This window comes from Tigriopus californicus, chromosome 10 (genome assembly GCF_007210705.1).
Source record: "Tigriopus californicus strain San Diego chromosome 10, Tcal_SD_v2.1, whole genome shotgun sequence".
NCBI classification, from domain to species: Eukaryota; Metazoa; Arthropoda; class Copepoda; order Harpacticoida; family Harpacticidae; genus Tigriopus; species Tigriopus californicus.
Genome location: NC_081449.1, coordinates 8,938,974 through 8,958,389, shown reverse-complemented (window position 1 = coordinate 8,958,389; position 19,416 = coordinate 8,938,974). Strand labels below are relative to the sequence as shown.

The following is a 19,416-nucleotide window of genomic DNA, read 5'->3' as shown; positions in this document are numbered from 1 at the left end:
TTCAAAAATTTATCATTTTCCAAAAGTGATTAACTTTGCTTTTGCCCAATTTTTAGACGACTTACGTTAGGTGAAATCTTGGGTTTTTTAATCTTAATAATTCATTTTCGTTTGATTGATGATCATTGAAGAAAAGAAGCGATGAACTTCTGTAAAATCAACCGTAGGGGCAATTTAAAGCTTTTAATATCCTGGTTGTCATCAAGTTTAAAGAATATAAAACATAAAAATAGTTGCCTGGAATATCCAAAATGTTGACCTAAGAAATGGCGAATTCTGTTCAGTTTGAATTTCCCTCCTTTGCCTCTTTACTTTGACGGGGAATGGTTGTTTGACTTTGCTTGTCCGCTCTTTCAACAAATGACAGCCTTTGTTTACATTTTGAGATATAACGCCGCCTAGCCCTAATAAGTCCAAAGATGTTTCACTAGGAACATCGAGGATATGCCACAGCTCTTGTTTTGGAAGAGGCTTGAAAGGTTGTGATTGCACAGTATCCAGAGAAAAATTGAAAGGTACTTGATATTATACGTTTGCAAAAACATTCATGAGCTTTGTCCCAACCCGAGTTTGAGGGTCAATTGCAGTGACCATAGAGGCTTAACGTGCATCTTGAGAGCGCCTTCCAGCCTTCGAAATCCAGGCAATCCAGTTAGGTCATCAGGTTAGGTTAGCTCAGGTTAGGTGAAGTAAGGTTAGGTTAAAAACATAATAGATATTATTCGATAATATTAATGTTAGGTGATGTCCAAGGAAGTCCAATTTGCTTTTTTTCTTGGGCTCCTTCATTGTTCAATTTGCTTCCGTGTAATATTCATAGGGAAATGGGTAAGCGTTGTTGATCCAGTGCTATCTTTCGAGTCAAAATTGGACAAATTTCTAACTAGCATTCCAGATCAACCTTACATTCAAGCATTAGCTCAGTCTACCAACTCAAAATCTTTGTCAGACCAAATATCATATAAAGATTAAAAGGTGAAAAATCAACGAAAGATATCCTTTCAATTTAATAGTACTGTAGAAGATATTCCCTGCAACGGTTAGAAAAGCCCCTGAAAAATAAAAGCAAATATATAAAAAATGCCTTGAATGTAATCATAACTCAAACTCGGCCTGAATCAACCTCATGTTGCCACCCTAGTCTGATGCATACTTCAGAGTACTGACGGGAAAAGGGCAAGTAGCAAGTCATCACTCATCACAGACACTCAAGTTATACTAACTTACAAGCAAAGTTTGGCCAGGGACTGCTTGGGTAGCCGTCCCTGGCTTGGCCAAGTACTACTAGAACTTGGGCAAGCTTAAGCCAAGCAGAGATTCGCTGCTAAACTAGGAAGCCCACATAGTTCACTCTAGAAAACCGCAGAATAGCGATTTTTGGTCATGATTAAAGTCAGATTGCCAGAAACAAACTAAGCATTGAACCAAAGCCACGTTGTAGCGTCATTTTTGGTGCACATTATTGCTAGTCCTGTATAAGTTGATTTAATTTGCCCTGGCATAAAATTTCTTGTGCAAGTTTGGCCATACCATTTCTGTCCAAAATCCGGTGTCCAGGTCTCGTTATCCTAGAGCCACGGCAAGACGCAGATAATTAGCCAAAATGGCAACTCTTACGTCATTTCTTGATGTTAGCTGACGCGGAATCTCTGTGTATTGACGGTATTGACCAGTATTGACACATTGAAGTAGCAGCTGCACGATGAAAAGCAGCACAAATTTGGGGAGGTCATTGGGGCACTTTTCAAAATAGTAGAGGTACTAAAAATCCAAGATATAAATCTCAATATTGGACAAAATCAGTTTCTAAGGTTTCAAAAAGTTTATTGCAAAAATACGAAATTTTAGAACACAAAAAAATCAGCCGCAAAACGGCTTTTTTTCTTCTAAAATTAGTTTTTATGCATGTTAATGAGTGAAACTTAGACAGTTTATAAAAATGCTTACCTGCATGAACGATTCCTTTAATGGATAAAAGAACTGAACCTTCAATTTAATCCCTCAGCAAAGAGATATGAAGCCTCAAAAGTAGGAGTGATCTCTCAAAATTTGACGATGACGTCATCTTCCTTTCCCGCTTCAATGAGTCAATTGTCATTCGGTTACCATTAAGGACTATACAATACTTCAGAGAGTGCCTAGCAGCAGCTTTGACAGATCCCTAGCGGCATTGGAGGGCAATTCCGTGCTCAAAAGTAGCCATTTAGAGGCCATTTGTAACAATGACCAAGTAATCTGAAAATATGTAATGCAAGATGAGCAAAATTAATATAATTTGTTTTTCCAAGACATTTAAGCGAATGTGTTTTGGAGCTAATTCCATAGAAATTTATATTTAACAAAAAATCAATTGTGTAGTTAAAATTGTTGAACAAATACGGTGTTATAATGTTCTTAACTTGAATTAGGGTGCATCAATGGGAAAGGTCTAATGCTTAAACAAGTGAAGGTATATGTTAGCTGGACCATCCCTTGATCACACTGAACGGAATTAAATACCAAATTCGTTCGAAGAGATCCCAAGTTTGTAATTTAAAACGAGCCACTTTCCTTTGAACGGGAGGTTGCGATAAATAATACATACAAACGAGCACAGCAAAAACAGAATAAAGCACAACAAAGTCTTTGAACAACACACCGATTAAAAAATTGGCAAACGCGTGGATAAAGGGTACACAAAGAAAAGGGACAGGAAGCACACAAAAAAAGAATTTGGCACACCAAACTTGATGAAGGCACACGGGATAAAATTTTGGCTCACAAAGAGTGTCTATTAGTTTCATGGCTGACGTGAATCAAGGCCAGCTACCCAAAAACTTAGATTTGTGTGACAGCTAGATGGAGTTCCGCCCACAGAGCCGCCAAGACCCAGAAATTCTACTTGAAAAATATCGTAAACCTTTGGCTTCAGGGCATATGGCTCCTTTACTCGCCAAATCTCAATATTTTTGCGATGGTTAAGATCAGAAAGAAGATATATGCAACTGCCCATCCATATTAGGACCCTTTGAATAGTTTCATCATCAACGTGGGGGAGGGCAGATTCCTTGACTCAAAGCTTTACAAACGTGTAGTTGGATTTATCGGCCGTATCATGATGCTAACTCTGTACGGTACAACTGGATTGTTCAGCCACATTGAGACTATGCTTCACCCATTTGGGCTCCAATGAGTTCAGCAGGTTTGCAAAAGGTCGAACTAGTGAGTCAAACATTTCCAAAGATGTTTGTTTCTCTAGGAACATCACAGGAATGAAAAGTTCTCGCATTGGGAGAGTTTGAGAGGGTGCAGAGAAGGTACAAAAGGTATCTGATACTGCATATTTTCAAAAATATCCAAGAGCTTTGTCCCAACCCAAGATTTAGGGTCAATTCTAGTGACCGTGGAGGCTTAATGTGCGTTTTGAGAGCACCTTCAAGCCGTCGAGAATCCAGGCTAGTTCGAACAATGAAGTCCACTTCTCCTCTTCCTCGGGAACCTTCATTGTTCAATTTGCTGCCCTCAAATATTCGTAGGGAATACATAGGCCTTGTTGATCCCGTTGCATCTTTCAAGTCAGACTTGGGCAATCTTTTAGATAGCATTCCAGATCAACCCTACATTGAGGGACTAGCTCGGTCTGCCAACTCAAATTCGTTGGTAGACCAAATATATATAGAGATTGAAAGGAGCAAAATAGACGAAGTATAACCTTTCATTTTGAGACCACTAGGGATTACATTTCCTCTAGCCCATGAAGAAAGGGCACTCTGATGAGGGAATGTAAGATTTTTCTAATCTTACGTGAGGAAGGCAATAGAACAAAGAGCAAAAAGTCAAAAATTGTGGTCTTATCACGATTCCCAAGCTTCAAAGGCCTTTTTTGCATTAAAATAGTCATATTTATTCGCAAATCACATTATTTTTGGGGACAATCAAGAAAACTGCTTTCAACCCAAATTCGGCATAATCGGCTTTTTGAGTGTTGGATCACAGATGTTACGTGGGAAACATGTTCGTCCCATAAGAGCGACTGGGTTTTCTCATTTATGACCGCTTGGATACATTGGTTTGAAGTTCGAAATTGAGTTTGGGAAATTGGCGTTTCCATCCGCGGATGAGGCCTTCGATCAAAACAATAGCCACTTGATGAGAGAATCAACCTTTCTGAGGGTGTTTTTACGATCTTCACCTTGAAGTCTTGCGAATAAGCGAGGGAATGTCGCCAACCCAAATACGAGTGTGACCTTTGCTCCAGACTTGCAGTCGATTGAGTACGTCTGTCGTTCGATTTTGGAAGTCTGGATGGATGTCCGAGTGGCGATAAGTGGGATGGAAACACCTCTTCATGACTCATGACGCCGAAGTTAGCTACACACTGCTCGCTTACCAGCAAAACAATATGCGTCAGCTGTTGATCGATTTCTCCCCCTCCACAAACGGCCCCCTTCGTCATGCCATGCCTTGGAACAAACGGCATACATGCAAGCATTCAGAAAATCCCTGTTTTCGTGATATCGACAATCGCGTGTTTAATACCCATGGTCAAATGATATTTCTCATCCCATATTACTCGGCATCATTCACTTATCATTGCTTTAATAATCAAGAAGTTATATTTCATCATTATTGCGCCAGTAATGTATAAAACCTAAATCTTACACATTTCAAGGATCTGTTAGAAACACGGATGTTTGCTTATTATTGACATAAATAATTTGATGCACACATCAACATTTCAGTTAGCGCATGAATGTATTAAATCATTCCCCAAACGATTGGTCCAGTTTTTTGTTATGAATACTTCACACCACATATTTTGGCAGCGCGTCATTAGACACCAACCTCACCAACAAACGGAAAAGCAAACTACCTACCGATATTTAGAAATGGACGGTGTTATGGCTGGCTTTGTTGTCCGGGCGAAGCCCGCAATCAAAAAAAAGGCAGCCAAGTTTTGAAATATAATGTAATCTTTAACTTTAAGTTGGCAGCAATTACGATTTTTGGTAGATAAAAGGTGGCCCATTTCAAATTCATTAATATCTCGATTTGGCACCAACACAGCCGTTCAATCACTTCTGAGGTATGGAACCATGCTTTCTCTAAGGCAGTTTCTAGATCGTCATAGCTTTTCCTGGTTCAATTTTCCCGAACTTTGAGACTCTGGCGGAAATTTTGAAGGGATTCTAAAAAATCTGAAATGGGAAGTAGCGAAATGAAAGTAGCCTAAAGCTAAAAAACATTTAATTTCCCCTACCATGGGAGTTCAAGTATTTGGCTTGAAAACGTGACTTGAATAGTTCATCACATGTCCACTAGATGATTTCTGAATCAATCAGACAATTTTAAGGAAAAAGAATATATGCGAGAGATTCAATTGTATGATGGATTCTTATTTCGCTACATTTTTGTATAAATTGTCAGCAAAATAAGTAATTATATAATGAGAATTTGAAGACATACTATAAGAAATAACAATAATGCTTAATAAATGTCAACTTTTATTTTATATTGAGTGCAAACTTGCATGCGCTTTTTCAGAAAATATCCTAGAATCAATCATGATATTGCTATATTTGACTTCAATAAATGTTACTGAACTGACTGAGAAAAATTGAAGTCAAAGAAGCCCTCTGTAGAAAACGCAATTCATTTCACCCATTCATGTGCATGAGGTCATTGAAGCAAAAGGTATGCCTCAATTTCAGATGCACAAAGGCCCATCTCTGGGGCACTAGGAGGAAGAGACTACAGTTGTCTCAACTCATTGTCAAGTCTCTCAACAGACTTATCCCCCCCTTTCCTACCTCCTTCCCTATTTTCCTCCCCTTGTTCCCGTCGCTCTCCTCCATCCTCATCCTCAATTCTATTAACCTCTCTCTGCCCAAACTTTGTATTCCTAATCCCCCTTCTGGTCGTAATGAGCCTAACGAATCTTTTAGATCGTATGCTTAGATGGCGGCCACAGTTCCTCCTCCCCCTCTTTTACCCTCTCTCCAAAGGTTTTCTCACCAGGGCTGGAGTTGGACGGTATCCCGATAAGATCCAAGGACACGCCTTCACCTTCTTATCCGAGACGTGGGTCACCAAGGAGAAACACGAGAGTTGCTTTCCTGGCAAACAGGGCTTCGTGGTCCATGCCAGGAAGCCTGTTGGGCGTAGTCGGCCCAGCGGTGGGTTGGAGCTCTATGTTTACTAAACGTCCTCTCCTCATCACATAGCTGCGTATGCCCAAGGCTTCACCATCATTGGCGTTTACTATCGGTCAACCACGGAATATGATGATATCGTCTCGCAAGCATTCAAAGAGTCCTCCTTAGTGCAGAGGAGGAGAGGAGGATTCAAGACCCCATGGTTCAGCCCCCACCATCGAGAGCTGAGGGGTCAAATGCTCCAAAAACTGCGAAGTGCCAAAACGAGCCAAATACCAGAGACTTGTGAGCAATATGCGATATCAAGAATTGCGTATCACAAGTCTCTGAGGATCGCCGAGTCAGCCCACCAAAGGTTGGAAGTGGTGAACCTGCTCTCTTCATCGGCCCCGTCCAGTATCCAGGGCTTGTACAAATGTGCCAAAAAGCCCGCCACCAACTCGGAGATTCCTGTGCATAGATTCCTCCTCCATTGTCAAGAATTGTTTGCATCAACATCAGAAGCAATAGTGGAGGAGGTCCAGGGCTACGCAGAAAATATCATCCCCTTTTGCAACCCTTCACGGATCCCGAGATGGACGTGGCCTTCAAGAAGATGAGGAGTATCAACATCAGGGTTCTCTCCCTTCCAACTTTCACTTTTCCGGGCCCAAGCCCAGCCACTCCTCCAAGAACCCTTTAGCCTCGCCCTCCATTCTTCCTTCTTCCCACTAGCATGGATGGAGTCAGCCATCATCTTCATTAATAAGAAGGGGCCCAGGGACATTCCAGACAACCATCGGACAATTGCCCTGGAGAACCCCTTCTTGAAGATGATATCCACCCTCTTAAATTTAGCTGCCTGCTTCTCCGGATTGGCGGAGGATAGGGATATCCCTCCCGAGTGCCAATTCGGTTCCCAGAGAAGCCGCTCAACCACCATGGCAGCTACTCTCCTCTATGAAATTGTGCACTCAAACATCAGCAATAAGAGGAGAGTGTATGGATACTGTTTGGATTTCTCCAAAGCATTCGACAGGGTGGACCGAACGCAGTTATTCCTCAAACTCCAACTGTGGGGAGTTCCGCGTCCAATCTGTGTCCTGCTGGCCAACATCTGTGCGGGACTCAGATGCTTCATTCGTTCTGGTGAGGACCAATCCCCCAGCTATTTCACTTCCATTGGCCTTCCCCAGGGGGATCCCCTATCGCCAATCCTTTTCAATCTTTATGTATCCGACCTGCCCGAAGCCTCACACACCAAGGCCCCACCATTAACCATTTTATGATACAATATCTCCAATATGCAGACGATCTGGTTCTCTTGACTGATTCAGCCGTGGAATTGCAAAATGTCATCAATCCACTCCACGGTTATTGCCAAGAGAACGGCCATCAAGTCAATACCATCAAGACAAAGGCCATGATTTTACACAAAGTCGTCTACCTCCCACCTCTTTCCATGTCCACAATAGTCCGATTGAAATCGTCAATAATTTAATTTGTCTGTTTCACATTCTCAACTCAACTCTCCTTCACCAACCATCTCAAATCATTAGTAGTCAAAGCCAGGGCCAGTATCGGATACATTTGCAATAGACTTCCCATCAAGAATCTTCCTCTTCCAATAGTTCTTCCGAACCTACATCACTCCAATTTTCCTCTACGGCCTTTACCTGTGGCTCCCATTTCCGCCCAATCCGCCCTCAAATCCGCCGATGCCACCTTCACCAAGTTCCTCAAACGATACCTGTGCGTGCCCCAATATGCCAACATTGCATGGTCACATTTTCTATGCGAAACTGAGCCCCTCACTATCGGACTGGTAAGGTTAGTGTCCAACAGTGTTGGGAACCTGACCTTTCCGGTGGTGATGTCCGGACACAAGTTGTCCTTCCCGGTCAAAGACTTGCTAACACCTTATTGTCCTTGGCCCGACATCCCTTTAGAGTATTGCCGGTCACGCACCTTTGTCCTGCTCCCGGCCCAATGCCATCAACGGTGAGAGTTAACAAAAGACTTGGTCAATCTGGCTCATCCTCTTCTCTCCAATGAACAAGAATTTCAGCACTTACCTTTACCTAGAGCCTAGAGGGCTTGTCAGAGAAAAGTTTCTCTAACCAAGCCACTTGAGACTTTGCTTTGACCACATTTTGGTAGTTTTTTACTTTTACATTTGGATATCGGGCTGATCGACTTCTCTTGCGTTACGCAGTTTCAACCAAAGCAGACAAACGAGCCATCAACTCACTGGCTCCCTGAAATGTGTTCAAAGCCGATCCCCATCGTACACAAAAAAAATCTCAGAAATCTCGTGAGTGTCGCTTCTCTGACTAGCCTTCTACCTTTACCTAATTGTGTCTGTGCTGTCTGCTCTCACCGTCTTCACTTTTTTCATGTGCACTGAACCAATTCTAGTCAAATTCACTGGGGTATCACTGTCTCGTCAACTATTTTATTGCTTTAACCATTTTTGGCATGTTTCTATTATACATTTTACAGTCTGTATAATGTCTTTCCTTTATATTTTTACGCCATGACATGACTAAGAGTCGCAATAAAGATATTATTATTATTACTATTGACTTAAGGCTAAAATTAGCTCATTGGCATCAAAGCACTACTGAATGTGTTCAATAGTTTTTCTTAATGAAAACTTGAGGTTCAATGTCAAATAAAGCCTTGACGGGAAGTAATTATTGTCAGACACCGCCAAAGTAGCCCTTAATTTCTTTCCAACCAATATTTCTTCAAAATTTCGCCTAAACATGACCAAAACTTTTCAGTTTCATCGAAAATTCTCGGTTTTTGGTTTTATGGTTAAAAATTGTGAAGAAATGTTTTTGTCCCCAAATGGTCAAAATAATTCTTTGGGAATTTAGGTTGATATAACCGTGGCATGTTGGGTCTAAAGCGGTGAAAATTGGACCATTAAATCCTGTATAACTAAGCAACGGATCACTAGATCGTATCTCGATATATAAGTAAGTGCTTACTAAGAGTGCTCCCAATCTTCATCTTCAACTGTTATACGTAATGTTTTGTGGCATGCATGTTTTTATGTGGGCTAGAATTTCATAAAGCAATAAAACTAAATCTGTTCATTTTAATTTTCGATGTTCGAAAGATGTGTTTTGGTATTTCTGTCAAAACTTTAAAGGGTATTTTATCACTTGTACCTTTTGTCTTGAAGGTGCATAAGGTCCACTTTGCCATCTGACTACCTGAAGCTGGCCTCACACTGAGGTGAACATTGAATTTTCCATTATCTTGGATCGTCAAACCTGGTTCCTTGGCGCAGTAGAAAAATTCAATATTTGATGCACCTTTGTCTGAACAATGAGGATGAGGTCGATGAGCAATGGGACATGACCTGGGATTTGGATTAATTTAGTTCCGTGTTGCTTTCGACGACTCACTTTCAAATGGAATGAGGATCCTTTTCGGGAAGGGAGCAATCTTAGCCATTTCTACCCATGATTAGCCAGGGACTCTATAGAGCTTTAGTGTCCTTGGATTAGCTTCGTGTCATCGGAATAAGATAGGATAAGACACAGACTTCTAGAGATGTGGACTGCGAACAGAAGCTAAAATTTCGTATCTCCTAAACCGTTCATCTTATCCCAAATCTATGCTTAAGAAACTTTGGGGACATGGTTAAAGTTATGTAATAAACACTACATAAAATTCGAATTTTCGGTCTGCTTTTGATCAGTCACATTAGCTTTTGACAAGATAAATTTGAAACGATGTACTTTACAAGTAAATGATACGAAAATGACCTAGCTTTAATTGACGAGATCTACGTTTCTTATTCTATTACCTTAATTCGAAAAGTGGCTCAGAGTTACTATGACCAAGAGCAGGCCGATTTGGCGGGAAGATCGTTTGCTGTCCATATTTCTTGAAGTTTGTGGTTATGATCACGCAATTTAAGACATCCTCAAATTTGTTTGCAAGGCAATGGGAGTCTGTTGAAAAGGACAAAGGTAAGATGCCAGCACTTAATATCACAGGCAATAAGTTCCGAACCACCGGTAGTGTCAGGCAGGGTGGTCAAAGGGCTGCTTCTCGCTCCTTCGGAGACTTATTTCCACGTTATAATAACCAAATTTTCACAATGGATTTCTGTCCCAAGACACGGGTTCTCTTAGGGTGCCCTTTTTATGCGCAGATTTGCAGTTTTCCGGAGGCACATGGAGAATTTCAGAGATGACCTGCACAACATAGACTTTAACCACCCTGAGGGGTGGCCAAACTCGCAAATAATGAACTAGTGCGGTGTGTTGGACCGATATTGGTCTTTTCAGTCTGGCCATCCTCGATAAGAGAGAAATTCATTGGGTTAACAAATAGTGGATGCTTGTACTTGGGTAGACGACTCCTCTCCACCTTCTTGAGTGAGAGAATTAGATTTCTCTCACGTCGAGGGATTTGAAGGCATCTTTTCTTGCCGTGGGAGGCTACCTTGCCCTTTTTTTCTCGAAGGCCTTTTTTAAAAAGCTATCTCAAACCGTCACCACCTTTACTCGTAAAAATGGTGTCCTTTCCTTCCAGTCGAACGATCCCATCCCGCTTTTGAGGGCCTCCGCTTGAGCGTGCGTGGGTCGAAATTGGACTGAGCTTGGATGCGATTAATGCGCTCCAGGATGAGATATAGTGTATTCCCTATTGCGGGAACTTGTCGCAGCAATGGGAGATGAATGCTCATACCTTGCCAGAATCGTTTCCCCGAATTTAGAAATTGAGATACGCTCGTTACGTGCTCCCCACCTTGAAGAAAATTTATAACACAAATATGGCTCTCTTTTCGATCGTCGTTGCTTGACCAAAGAATGAGCCAAAGAGTTGCTAGAATATGGCAAAGGAACAATGTCCATTATGTTCATTGTGTCTATTATGCGCTATGAACAGTCCCATCTCCTACTTGGGTTTTTGTAAAGGCAAACACGCTGTTTGGTCCAACCCTGTGTCAGGCACTTTCATGTTTGAAAGGTGCCCTTCCAGAAGGAATTGATTCTACCTACCAGGGGATCGCAATGTCTAAAGGTATATTTTTTTCAAGGAAAAAAACTCCGTAACAGCAGACGATACCAATCTCGGACAGATTGGGTCCTCACGGAAATGACCAAAGGTGATTTTCGAGGGGCCTTATACGTCGCAAGAACGTAGGGTTGACTGCTCCAAGAGCTCAAGCACTTAAAGGGAACTAGGCTGGTAGCCAGGCTGGTAGCCAGGCTGGTAACCAGTCTGGAAACCAAGGGCTTTGCAGCTTGAGAGGTCGTCAATCGTCGTACTTACGTAACAACCTGTGTCACTTTGATGAAAGAGTGAGAGTTCTTTCTTAATCAATATTCTAAGAGATAATTGACCCCCTCCTTTACGACGACTATCTGCCTATGACGTCGTGCCACCCACTGGTGAGCTAAGGGTCAACCAAAAAAAGCGCAGTGATCAATCACTTTTATCCACTCAAAATCGTGACCTGGTGCATTCTGAGACCAATTCATACATAGGTCACTGTGAAACCCTGGCAAATTTTACCGCTTCAAATCAGACACCTTGAGAGCAAAGGCCCTCATTGTGACCCGCCCGACAAGCCAATCTGCATATCTACGTATGTACAAGTGACACGTTAAACTGACTACTTTCAAGTTCAAGAATGAACGCATTGAACCGCATTCGACTATTTGTGCAATTTTGTTATTAATAGAGGTCATTTCTATTTGCAAATCTTTGCCTGACCTAAATATTACGATTCCACTGGGAGTTAACTCTGGCTATTAAATGGAATATTCTTTTGGATATCAACATTGGCCACCATTTCATGCTTGATCATTTCTTCTTGCGCCGGGGTCTTCCTTCACTCATTCACTCATTGTACGTAATTTCTTAGAACTCTATTTCCACTTTTTAACAAAATCCTTGATTTAAAAGAGTAGGAAGCAAAAATGCGGAATGTCATCTTACTTCCCATTGCTGACTTGACCTTGCCCATTTTTGATTCGCCTGGTAACCAAGTACTACAGCGTCGTTGAAAGATGGAAGAGACATTTCCGACTGTAACATCAACTGCAGCAGTGTTGGGCTTGGTGGGTTGCTGACAATCCTACACCGGTAGTGCATTGACCGCATGGGCCACAGCAAGAGGAACGAAATGTCTAGTACATGGAGACCTCTCTGTCGAGGCGTTCAGCTCCGCATTTTCATTTCATCAGATAGCAGTTATGTCACTGATTTTTTTTTTCTCGGTGACGTTAATTAGGTTTGTAAGTTAGGCAAATTTCTGCTCGATTGGGGCTTTGGTTGACGAATAATAGTCAATTAAAATTTGGCACTGTCTTTGTGCTAGCGCGAGTCATTCAAAAGAAAAATTGACGCCACAATCGTCCTAAACGACGGTTGTGGTGACGCGGGTTCGTGCCTCAAAACAAGAACTGTAGTAGGTCTTGAAATGCCCTCAGTTCTTCACAAATCATTCAATTGTTCGAAAAATTCTTATTTAGGCATCAGATTGTCATACGCAAAGTTAGTGACAAACAAAAAACCGGAAGTAATGCTTTCGCCGAAAGCCTCTACGTCCATGTATTTCGTCATCCTTGAAGTTGAATGAGCACTCTTCTTTCATTACACACATCTTATCCTAACGATCGTACCCCAACCACTGTATAGTATAATTAATATACCAATTCAAAGTAAATTGATCCTCAGGGAGGTAATGCGCATCCCTATGTATGAAAAGCCTTTGCATGTGACTGAGCGTGGTTAAAGGGACTTCAGAAAGTTGATAGCCAACACAACGGAATCCTTGCAAAAAACTCAACTGAAGAAGTGTACCTACGACATACTATTGAGGTTTTCTGGTTCACTAGTATATTAGCTACGCTTCTCATGCAGAAGCAATTGGTTGCCGCCACCCCAACCAAGAATTTGCACTGATGTGGGCAATGATGATGCTTACGTAGTTCTTACTCTATTGGAAGTCTGATGGTATGGCCGGGTATGGTCCTTCACCATTGGCAAAACCAGAGACTCAAATAGCAGGAGACATTAGACCTTGCCATCTCAATTCCATGCCCTAACGTTGATTTGTCCATTTGTTCATCACACCATGCTTCCATCCATTGGTATGTTCAAATGTTCCATGCGCTCCTAACATTGTCCTATCCAGTATAGTGTGGTATAACAATGAGATCAGAAACTGCCATTAGTACCTGCTATGGCAACTACCCTAGCTCTGTATTGTAGTACCAAGAGTTAGCACGAGCATTCTTCGTCGTCTTCGTAGTTGTAGTAGAAATAGCAGTAGTTGGAGTAGCATCAGAGGTAGTCGTTGTGGTAGTGGTAGTAGAAGTAGTAGTAGTAGTAGTATTGGTGCTTTTGCAGTCGTGACGCCAGGGCATATTGTCCAATTTCAATCTCATCTCGACGTGACCGAAACTCAACTGTCCATTGGATTGGTCAAATCCAAGAGCCAAGGACATGTGTAGAAGCAGGTAACCAACACAGGTTATTTTATCTCACTCAAACTGACAAACTGGCCAACAGAAATCAGCTGAGGTTGTAGTTGTAGACAGAATGTTGAAAGAAGCATTCATTCTCGCATCGCTTTTGACAGGTAAGACCTCATTGTTAGCTAATTGTGATGATGGATGGCCTCTCGGTGGTCGCTGTCGTGTTGGCTGGGTATCGATTTCGGAGCCAAAATTGGGGAAAAATCAATGACTGCATTGCTGCATTGAAATCAATCGTAATTCACAATTGCTTCACACTGACCAGCCGCTTCATCTCTTGCATCCAGTTTGGTCGTTGTGCGGAACTTTCTTCGAGAGGGGGGTCGTCGCACAACCAGCTCCAACCGGGGACAACGCCAACACCAACCTTGAAGACAAATATTATTACGAAGATTCCTACGATTATTATGAAACTGAAGAGCCCGCACAAGTGGATGCGGCGTCATTTGACCTTTCCGAATTGGTGACGGCTTGGAAGGAGTACATCAAAGACAAAAATCCACCCACTAGCGAGAAAGCGCCCCCATCACGTCGGAAACAACGGCCTCGACCACAACAGCAGCAACAACGACAACGACAACAACAGCAACGACGAAGGCAACAAGAGCGTCGTCGCGAACAACAACGCAAACAACAGCAACAACAAGAAGAAGAAGACGCCTATTACTACGATGAGTATGAGCCTTTTGAGCCGGTTGAGCCCGAATACCAATGTCCTCCCAGATCCGAATCATATCGTAATCCAGATCCGGTCCAGTGTGATAAGTAAAAATAGACCACCATGACAATAGGGACCAGTGCCTTCTGAACTAGGCTAATGATTCATCCACAGATACTACGAGTGCAATATCAAAGGCGAGGAAAAAGAGGAGCTATGCCCTGATGGGTTTGCCTTTGATATCAAAAGCGAAAACTGCGATTACCCCACAAAAGTGAACTGCACTGGCCGACCAGAACTGCGTAAGTTCAAGGAAACGAAACCCTTGTTATTATAATCTACAGGAGTTTGAAACGTGTGGATATGTTGCAGTCTGTGCTTCCGGGTTAGCCTCAAAGTGTGACTGGTTTATGATTTATCATAACCTCCATGGGCAATTAGTAGGTCTCGAATGAAAAGGTGATAAAAATGGGCAAGAAAAGTGTCGAGAAGGCGAGGGAAAAAAGAGCAAAAATGCTTTTGAGGTGATGGTTGAATAAAAAATTCCAATGAATTTCAGAATTCGATTTTTGTCTAGGGTATATTTCGTATCAACTTTTGTGTTGATAAAAATGTGGGTTTGTGGCAACCCTGGTTGGTATTGAGTGTAGGATATTTTTTCGATTGTAAACAAAACTCATTTGAATGAGGCGAAGAAAACGCTTCATTGACCCCGTCCTGCCAGGCCTACGATCTCTTTCTGCTTTTCCGACTTGCACTTGTCGTAGATTGTATGGCGAGCAATGATTTCAAGTGCAAATGGAGCATGTTTTATCATTAGAGAGCAAATTTATAGTTATTTTCTATTTCCAAATAAAATTACACTTCATTTTAGGGGATCCATTGCTAGTGGGAAGAGTATTCAGCTAACATTTCATTATCAATATGATATCCCGACTTGACAGTTCTGGGTTAGAAATATGATTTTGCGACGCTTTTCATGATTCACATTTTTTCCCCAAAATAAAGTTAGATTTTTGAAAAATTCATAAAAATAGAGAAAAACCTATTTGAATCCTGTTTCTCTTTCTCATCGAAACGTTGATAGAATAAAGTTGAACTACGCTTTTTCAACTGATTCTCCAGTGGCGGGCACTTTGATCGTCAAAAGAAGAACCAAATCCAAGTGTCAAAAACATCACATCACATTTGCTTACTTTCTCTTTTTAAGTGGATTTGCATGCATCTCAGATGATCAATTGGTGTTTAGACAAATCAAAATACATCAAATTCAAATTATATTTTTTTGCGAAAAGAGACAACGATTCGAAAGCGACACGAATTTAAAACTTTTTGCTCGTGCTCCACCTGAATTGAAGAACGAGATGAGATAATTTTCTTCTTCTGTTGGTGAGTGTCAATAGCTGTCATTGAGTTTTTGCCCTTCTCTTACCTTGTATAGAAACACCACAGCCTTCAAAGAATTGTCCAAGAGCCAATGGATTCTTTGCTTTTCCTGCCAATGAATCATGCCAAAAATTTTGGGACTGTAGAGGAGGTAAGTTAGTCTCGAAACTTCTAAGTGTACTAGTTTTCCTTGCATAAATTGGTTGAAGATTTTAAGGAAACAATTCGACCACGGGGGGTCTCGTCCTGTTTTCTTATGCAGACATTTTTCGTTCTCTAAAACTATTTTTCCATTCTTTTGGGTCCCCTCTTTTACACCAATTGATTTGCGGCTTGCCTTTGGGCCGTTGCAGCAATTTTTAACTAAAGTTATTTCTTAGATATGAATAAAGAATTATAACATCATTTACTAACAGTTTGGCGGGTAGAATGAAAAGACTTTGTTTCGGAATTTTCACTCGCACTCCAGCTCTTTCTAGGCCAAAAGGATCGATCCCATTGTAGGTTTTTCCCGAGCAAACCTAATATGTTCTCCGTGGTTTCCTTCTTTAAAGGGGTCACTTGACATTTACAAATAGACAGAACAAGACCCGCAGATCTTGTTTAGTATTGCCAAGTCTCCGAAAAGTCTGAATGCCGAATGATACCGTCCAGATCCTTGTGCAGTTTTAACATGCCATGTGTTTTTAAATTTGAATGTTTCTAAAACAATTTCTTCCACGACAAAACTTCGTTCAAAAACAAAATGAATCTGAAATTAGAATAATCCGAGGCCTCTCAATCACCCTCTACTTTCATTCTTAGAATAATCAGTAATGGTTGAAGTCTTCGTGTTCTTTCCTCAAGATGATACATTATGAGAACTCCTAACTCGCACCTCGAATATGCTGTGTGACTTTCTTTAATTTCGTTTGAAAAAAGATTCTTATCTTGCAAACTTGATTCATTCTGTTGATATCTTGCATTTGTACAAATATTGTCCTCAAAAACCTATATTTCAGATGACATTCTCCCTGCCCAAAAGTTTCATATTTACATACAGACCGTTTAAAACTAGCGGCAAATCAATGCTGGTCTGGCATTATATTTCTTGAAGTTGTTTCCTTTACTAACCCAGTGCTTCGTTATTGTAGGCATGTCCTATCTGCAAGTGTGTCCGCAGGGTGTGATATTTGATCCTAATATTGATGCCTGCACAACCCCTGACCAATCCAATCGCCCAGAATGTGCGGCGGGGAAATTCCTCGGATTTGAATGTCCACAATATGACCTCGAAGAGTAAGTACCAAGAGTTAGTATCGAGTGCAGATTTTTACGTAAAAAAACGCGAAAACAGAGCTGTACTAATTATGAATTTGCTCTCCACATTGAATCTTTGTTCATTTGCCATATCATTATCATTGGATTCCATTGAATGAATGAATGAATGAATGAATGGTTCGGACAAAGAGATTATGAAATAACCTAACAGGCCTGAAATGTGGCGCCATCTAGCTGGTTAAAAAAATGGGTTTGAACGACCTAACCAACATTCGTTGACGAAAACTGCTCTTACTAAAATTGAAAATATCAATGCAAAACCCTTTCCCCCAAAAACATACATAAAGACGCGTAGTTCACCTTTTGGGATAACACACCGGAAAAACGTGTTCTTGTGTTGCAATCTGTTAGATGTTTTTGGACACTATGAAACAAAAGTGACTCATCCGAGCCTCTCAATTTTTCGTGATTGGGTGCTCGGATCGATGGGGTGAGTCTCACCTTGCCAGGAAAGCCAGTTATCATGTTACATCGTCGTTGTATCGAATACTGGAAAAAAGACATCGAGACACAGGGTTGCGGTCCGTATCAGACTGGGTCTCTGTCTCTGGGTGAGGATTAGCTTCTCAAAGTTCCCTTGAGAGGCGCCAGGAAGAAGTGTGAACCTGGAAATATGTCCCCTCATAGAAAATTGCGCTCATCTATATTTTTGAGAACAAGTTGAAGGCAAATCTCTATCAGTATTTGTAAAATCAAGCTGGAATTGCCAATTCTCATTGAATGAATGCTTGTTGACTGCAACGTTCGTTACATCATGTTTCAGAGAACTGCGTTTTGGCAACCACGACCGATTGCCTCATCCCCTAGATTGTCAAAAGTTCTTCACATGCCTCAGAGATGGTCAGCCGAGATTAGGAGCCTGTCCTCGAAAGAAGGTGTTCAATCACGAGACTGGTCATTGCTCGGATCCAAAAATTGTCCCGGGATGGTAAGAAAAAAGATGAACCGTGTCGTCGGCAGATTAGCAGGCTTCACTCTTGAATGAATGGCCCACCTTTATTGGAGGGTACGCGTGTGTGACTGACCGACCATCTGTCTTCTATTTTCAGCGAGACATTCTGGGAGGAAAAGCTGGCCACTGAAGAGGACTATCCAGAATACTATTAACCTTATATCCTTATGGCGAAATGAGTCACTCCCCCTGAATTTCCAACAATCGACCAGTGTTTGTGTGAGGCCCTCACAGTTTCACACTGACTCTTTCGTGAGGGAAGAATGAGAACAAGGAAACAAAAACACTTTGTTTCATGACTATCAACCATTGAACGTATTTGTTTCAAAGCAACCTGGATGGATCAGACACTTTACAAATATACGATATTACATATTTTGAGACCAAAGTAAATTTATGAATAAAACAAGTGGTTTCGTGAACTCAGCTGTTTAACTTACTTTATCGCCCTGGTTAATTTCACACCGATGTTCTACGTGTCCTGCAAATAGAAAAGATTAAATGGTGCTTCTAGTTCAGTGTCCTAGTTCTAGTTCTAGGTCCTGTGGCATTTTCTTGCCTTTTCCGACAATTCTTTCCACATGATATTACAGACAATATAAGTAAGCGGGCTGCAATACTTATAGCTTCACTTAAAAAATGAGTCCGTTTCATTACAGAATAACAGTGTCAATCCTAGCACTCACCGCATTTCATCATCATCGCGTTTCGAGGCCGCTTTCATAAGTAGTGATGGGATCAAATCAAATTTTAAATTCAAGGTTCCCCGAAAACGTGGAAAGTGAAAGCACCTCGTAACTCAAAAAGTTAAGTTTGGGAAAAAAACTACTCTGGTTTGACGGAAAAAAATCAGGGCTACTTTTTGAGGCTAACGGGTTCCGGACATTCGGAAATACATGTGACAGTTCAATTTTCAAATTTGTCACCTTTTGCAGTAACTAATTTCTACCTACTAGCTATATTTTTATTCATGGTTAATATAATTTTGTCAAATTTCAAGATTAAGCTGGATTAACGTTGTGATTGCCAAAATGGCATCACAATTGTGAAATATTGGCTCTTAGTAAGGTTTGAGTTGTATTGCAAACTATTTTCAGAGTTTTTTTTCTACCTGCTTCAAAAAAGTGAAATATATTCACTGATATTTATGGCATAGAAAAGGCATATTATATTTCTTGGCATTTGCATTACGATATAACCGGAGCTTCATCGTGTTTATTGACAACCAAAATGTAAAGGGATCCAAAACTTACAGAAAAAGTCACATGAATGTTTTACATTTCCATGAAATTTGGCCTCAAAATATCAGGCTTTCAAAGCTCCAACACCTCCACCCAATTCTTGGCCAGCATTTGGTCATTGCATGCCACAACTTTGAACCTGTTCTAACAATGCAGCGTGCTAGTCAGTCTGTGAGAAAATAAAAAATCGCAGACTATGAAATGTGGCAATAGTTCTTATCGGCCAGCTTAA

General features: G+C 41.2%; 1 protein-coding gene across 1 annotated transcript; it reads left to right on the top strand.

Annotated features, from left to right (window-relative positions):
* Positions 1–13,589: 13,589 nt before the first annotated feature.
* LOC131888196 (protein obstructor-E-like) lies at positions 13,590–18,365 on the top strand. The gene is made up of 7 exons (XM_059236994.1): positions 13,590–13,731; positions 13,915–14,392; positions 14,460–14,587; positions 15,727–15,822; positions 16,805–16,949; positions 17,755–17,919; positions 18,041–18,365. The coding sequence occupies exons 1-7, from the start codon at positions 13,692–13,694 to the stop codon at positions 18,096–18,098; spliced, it is 1,110 nt and encodes a 369-aa protein (XP_059092977.1). The 5' UTR covers positions 13,590–13,691; the 3' UTR covers positions 18,099–18,365.
* The last annotated feature ends 1,051 nt before the right edge of the window (positions 18,366–19,416 follow it).

Excerpts from the sequence above, each read along its gene's own strand:
- LOC131888196 (XM_059236994.1), top strand. The coding sequence starts at position 13,692 with ATGTTGAAAGAAGCATTCATTCTCGCATCGCTTTTGACAG. Across the intron at positions 14,393-14,459 it reads GATCCGGTCCAGTGTGATAA|ATACTACGAGTGCAATATCA; the intron begins GTAAAAATAGAC and ends ATTCATCCACAG. Across the intron at positions 14,588-15,726 it reads CACTGGCCGACCAGAACTGC|AAACACCACAGCCTTCAAAG; the intron begins GTAAGTTCAAGG and ends TACCTTGTATAG.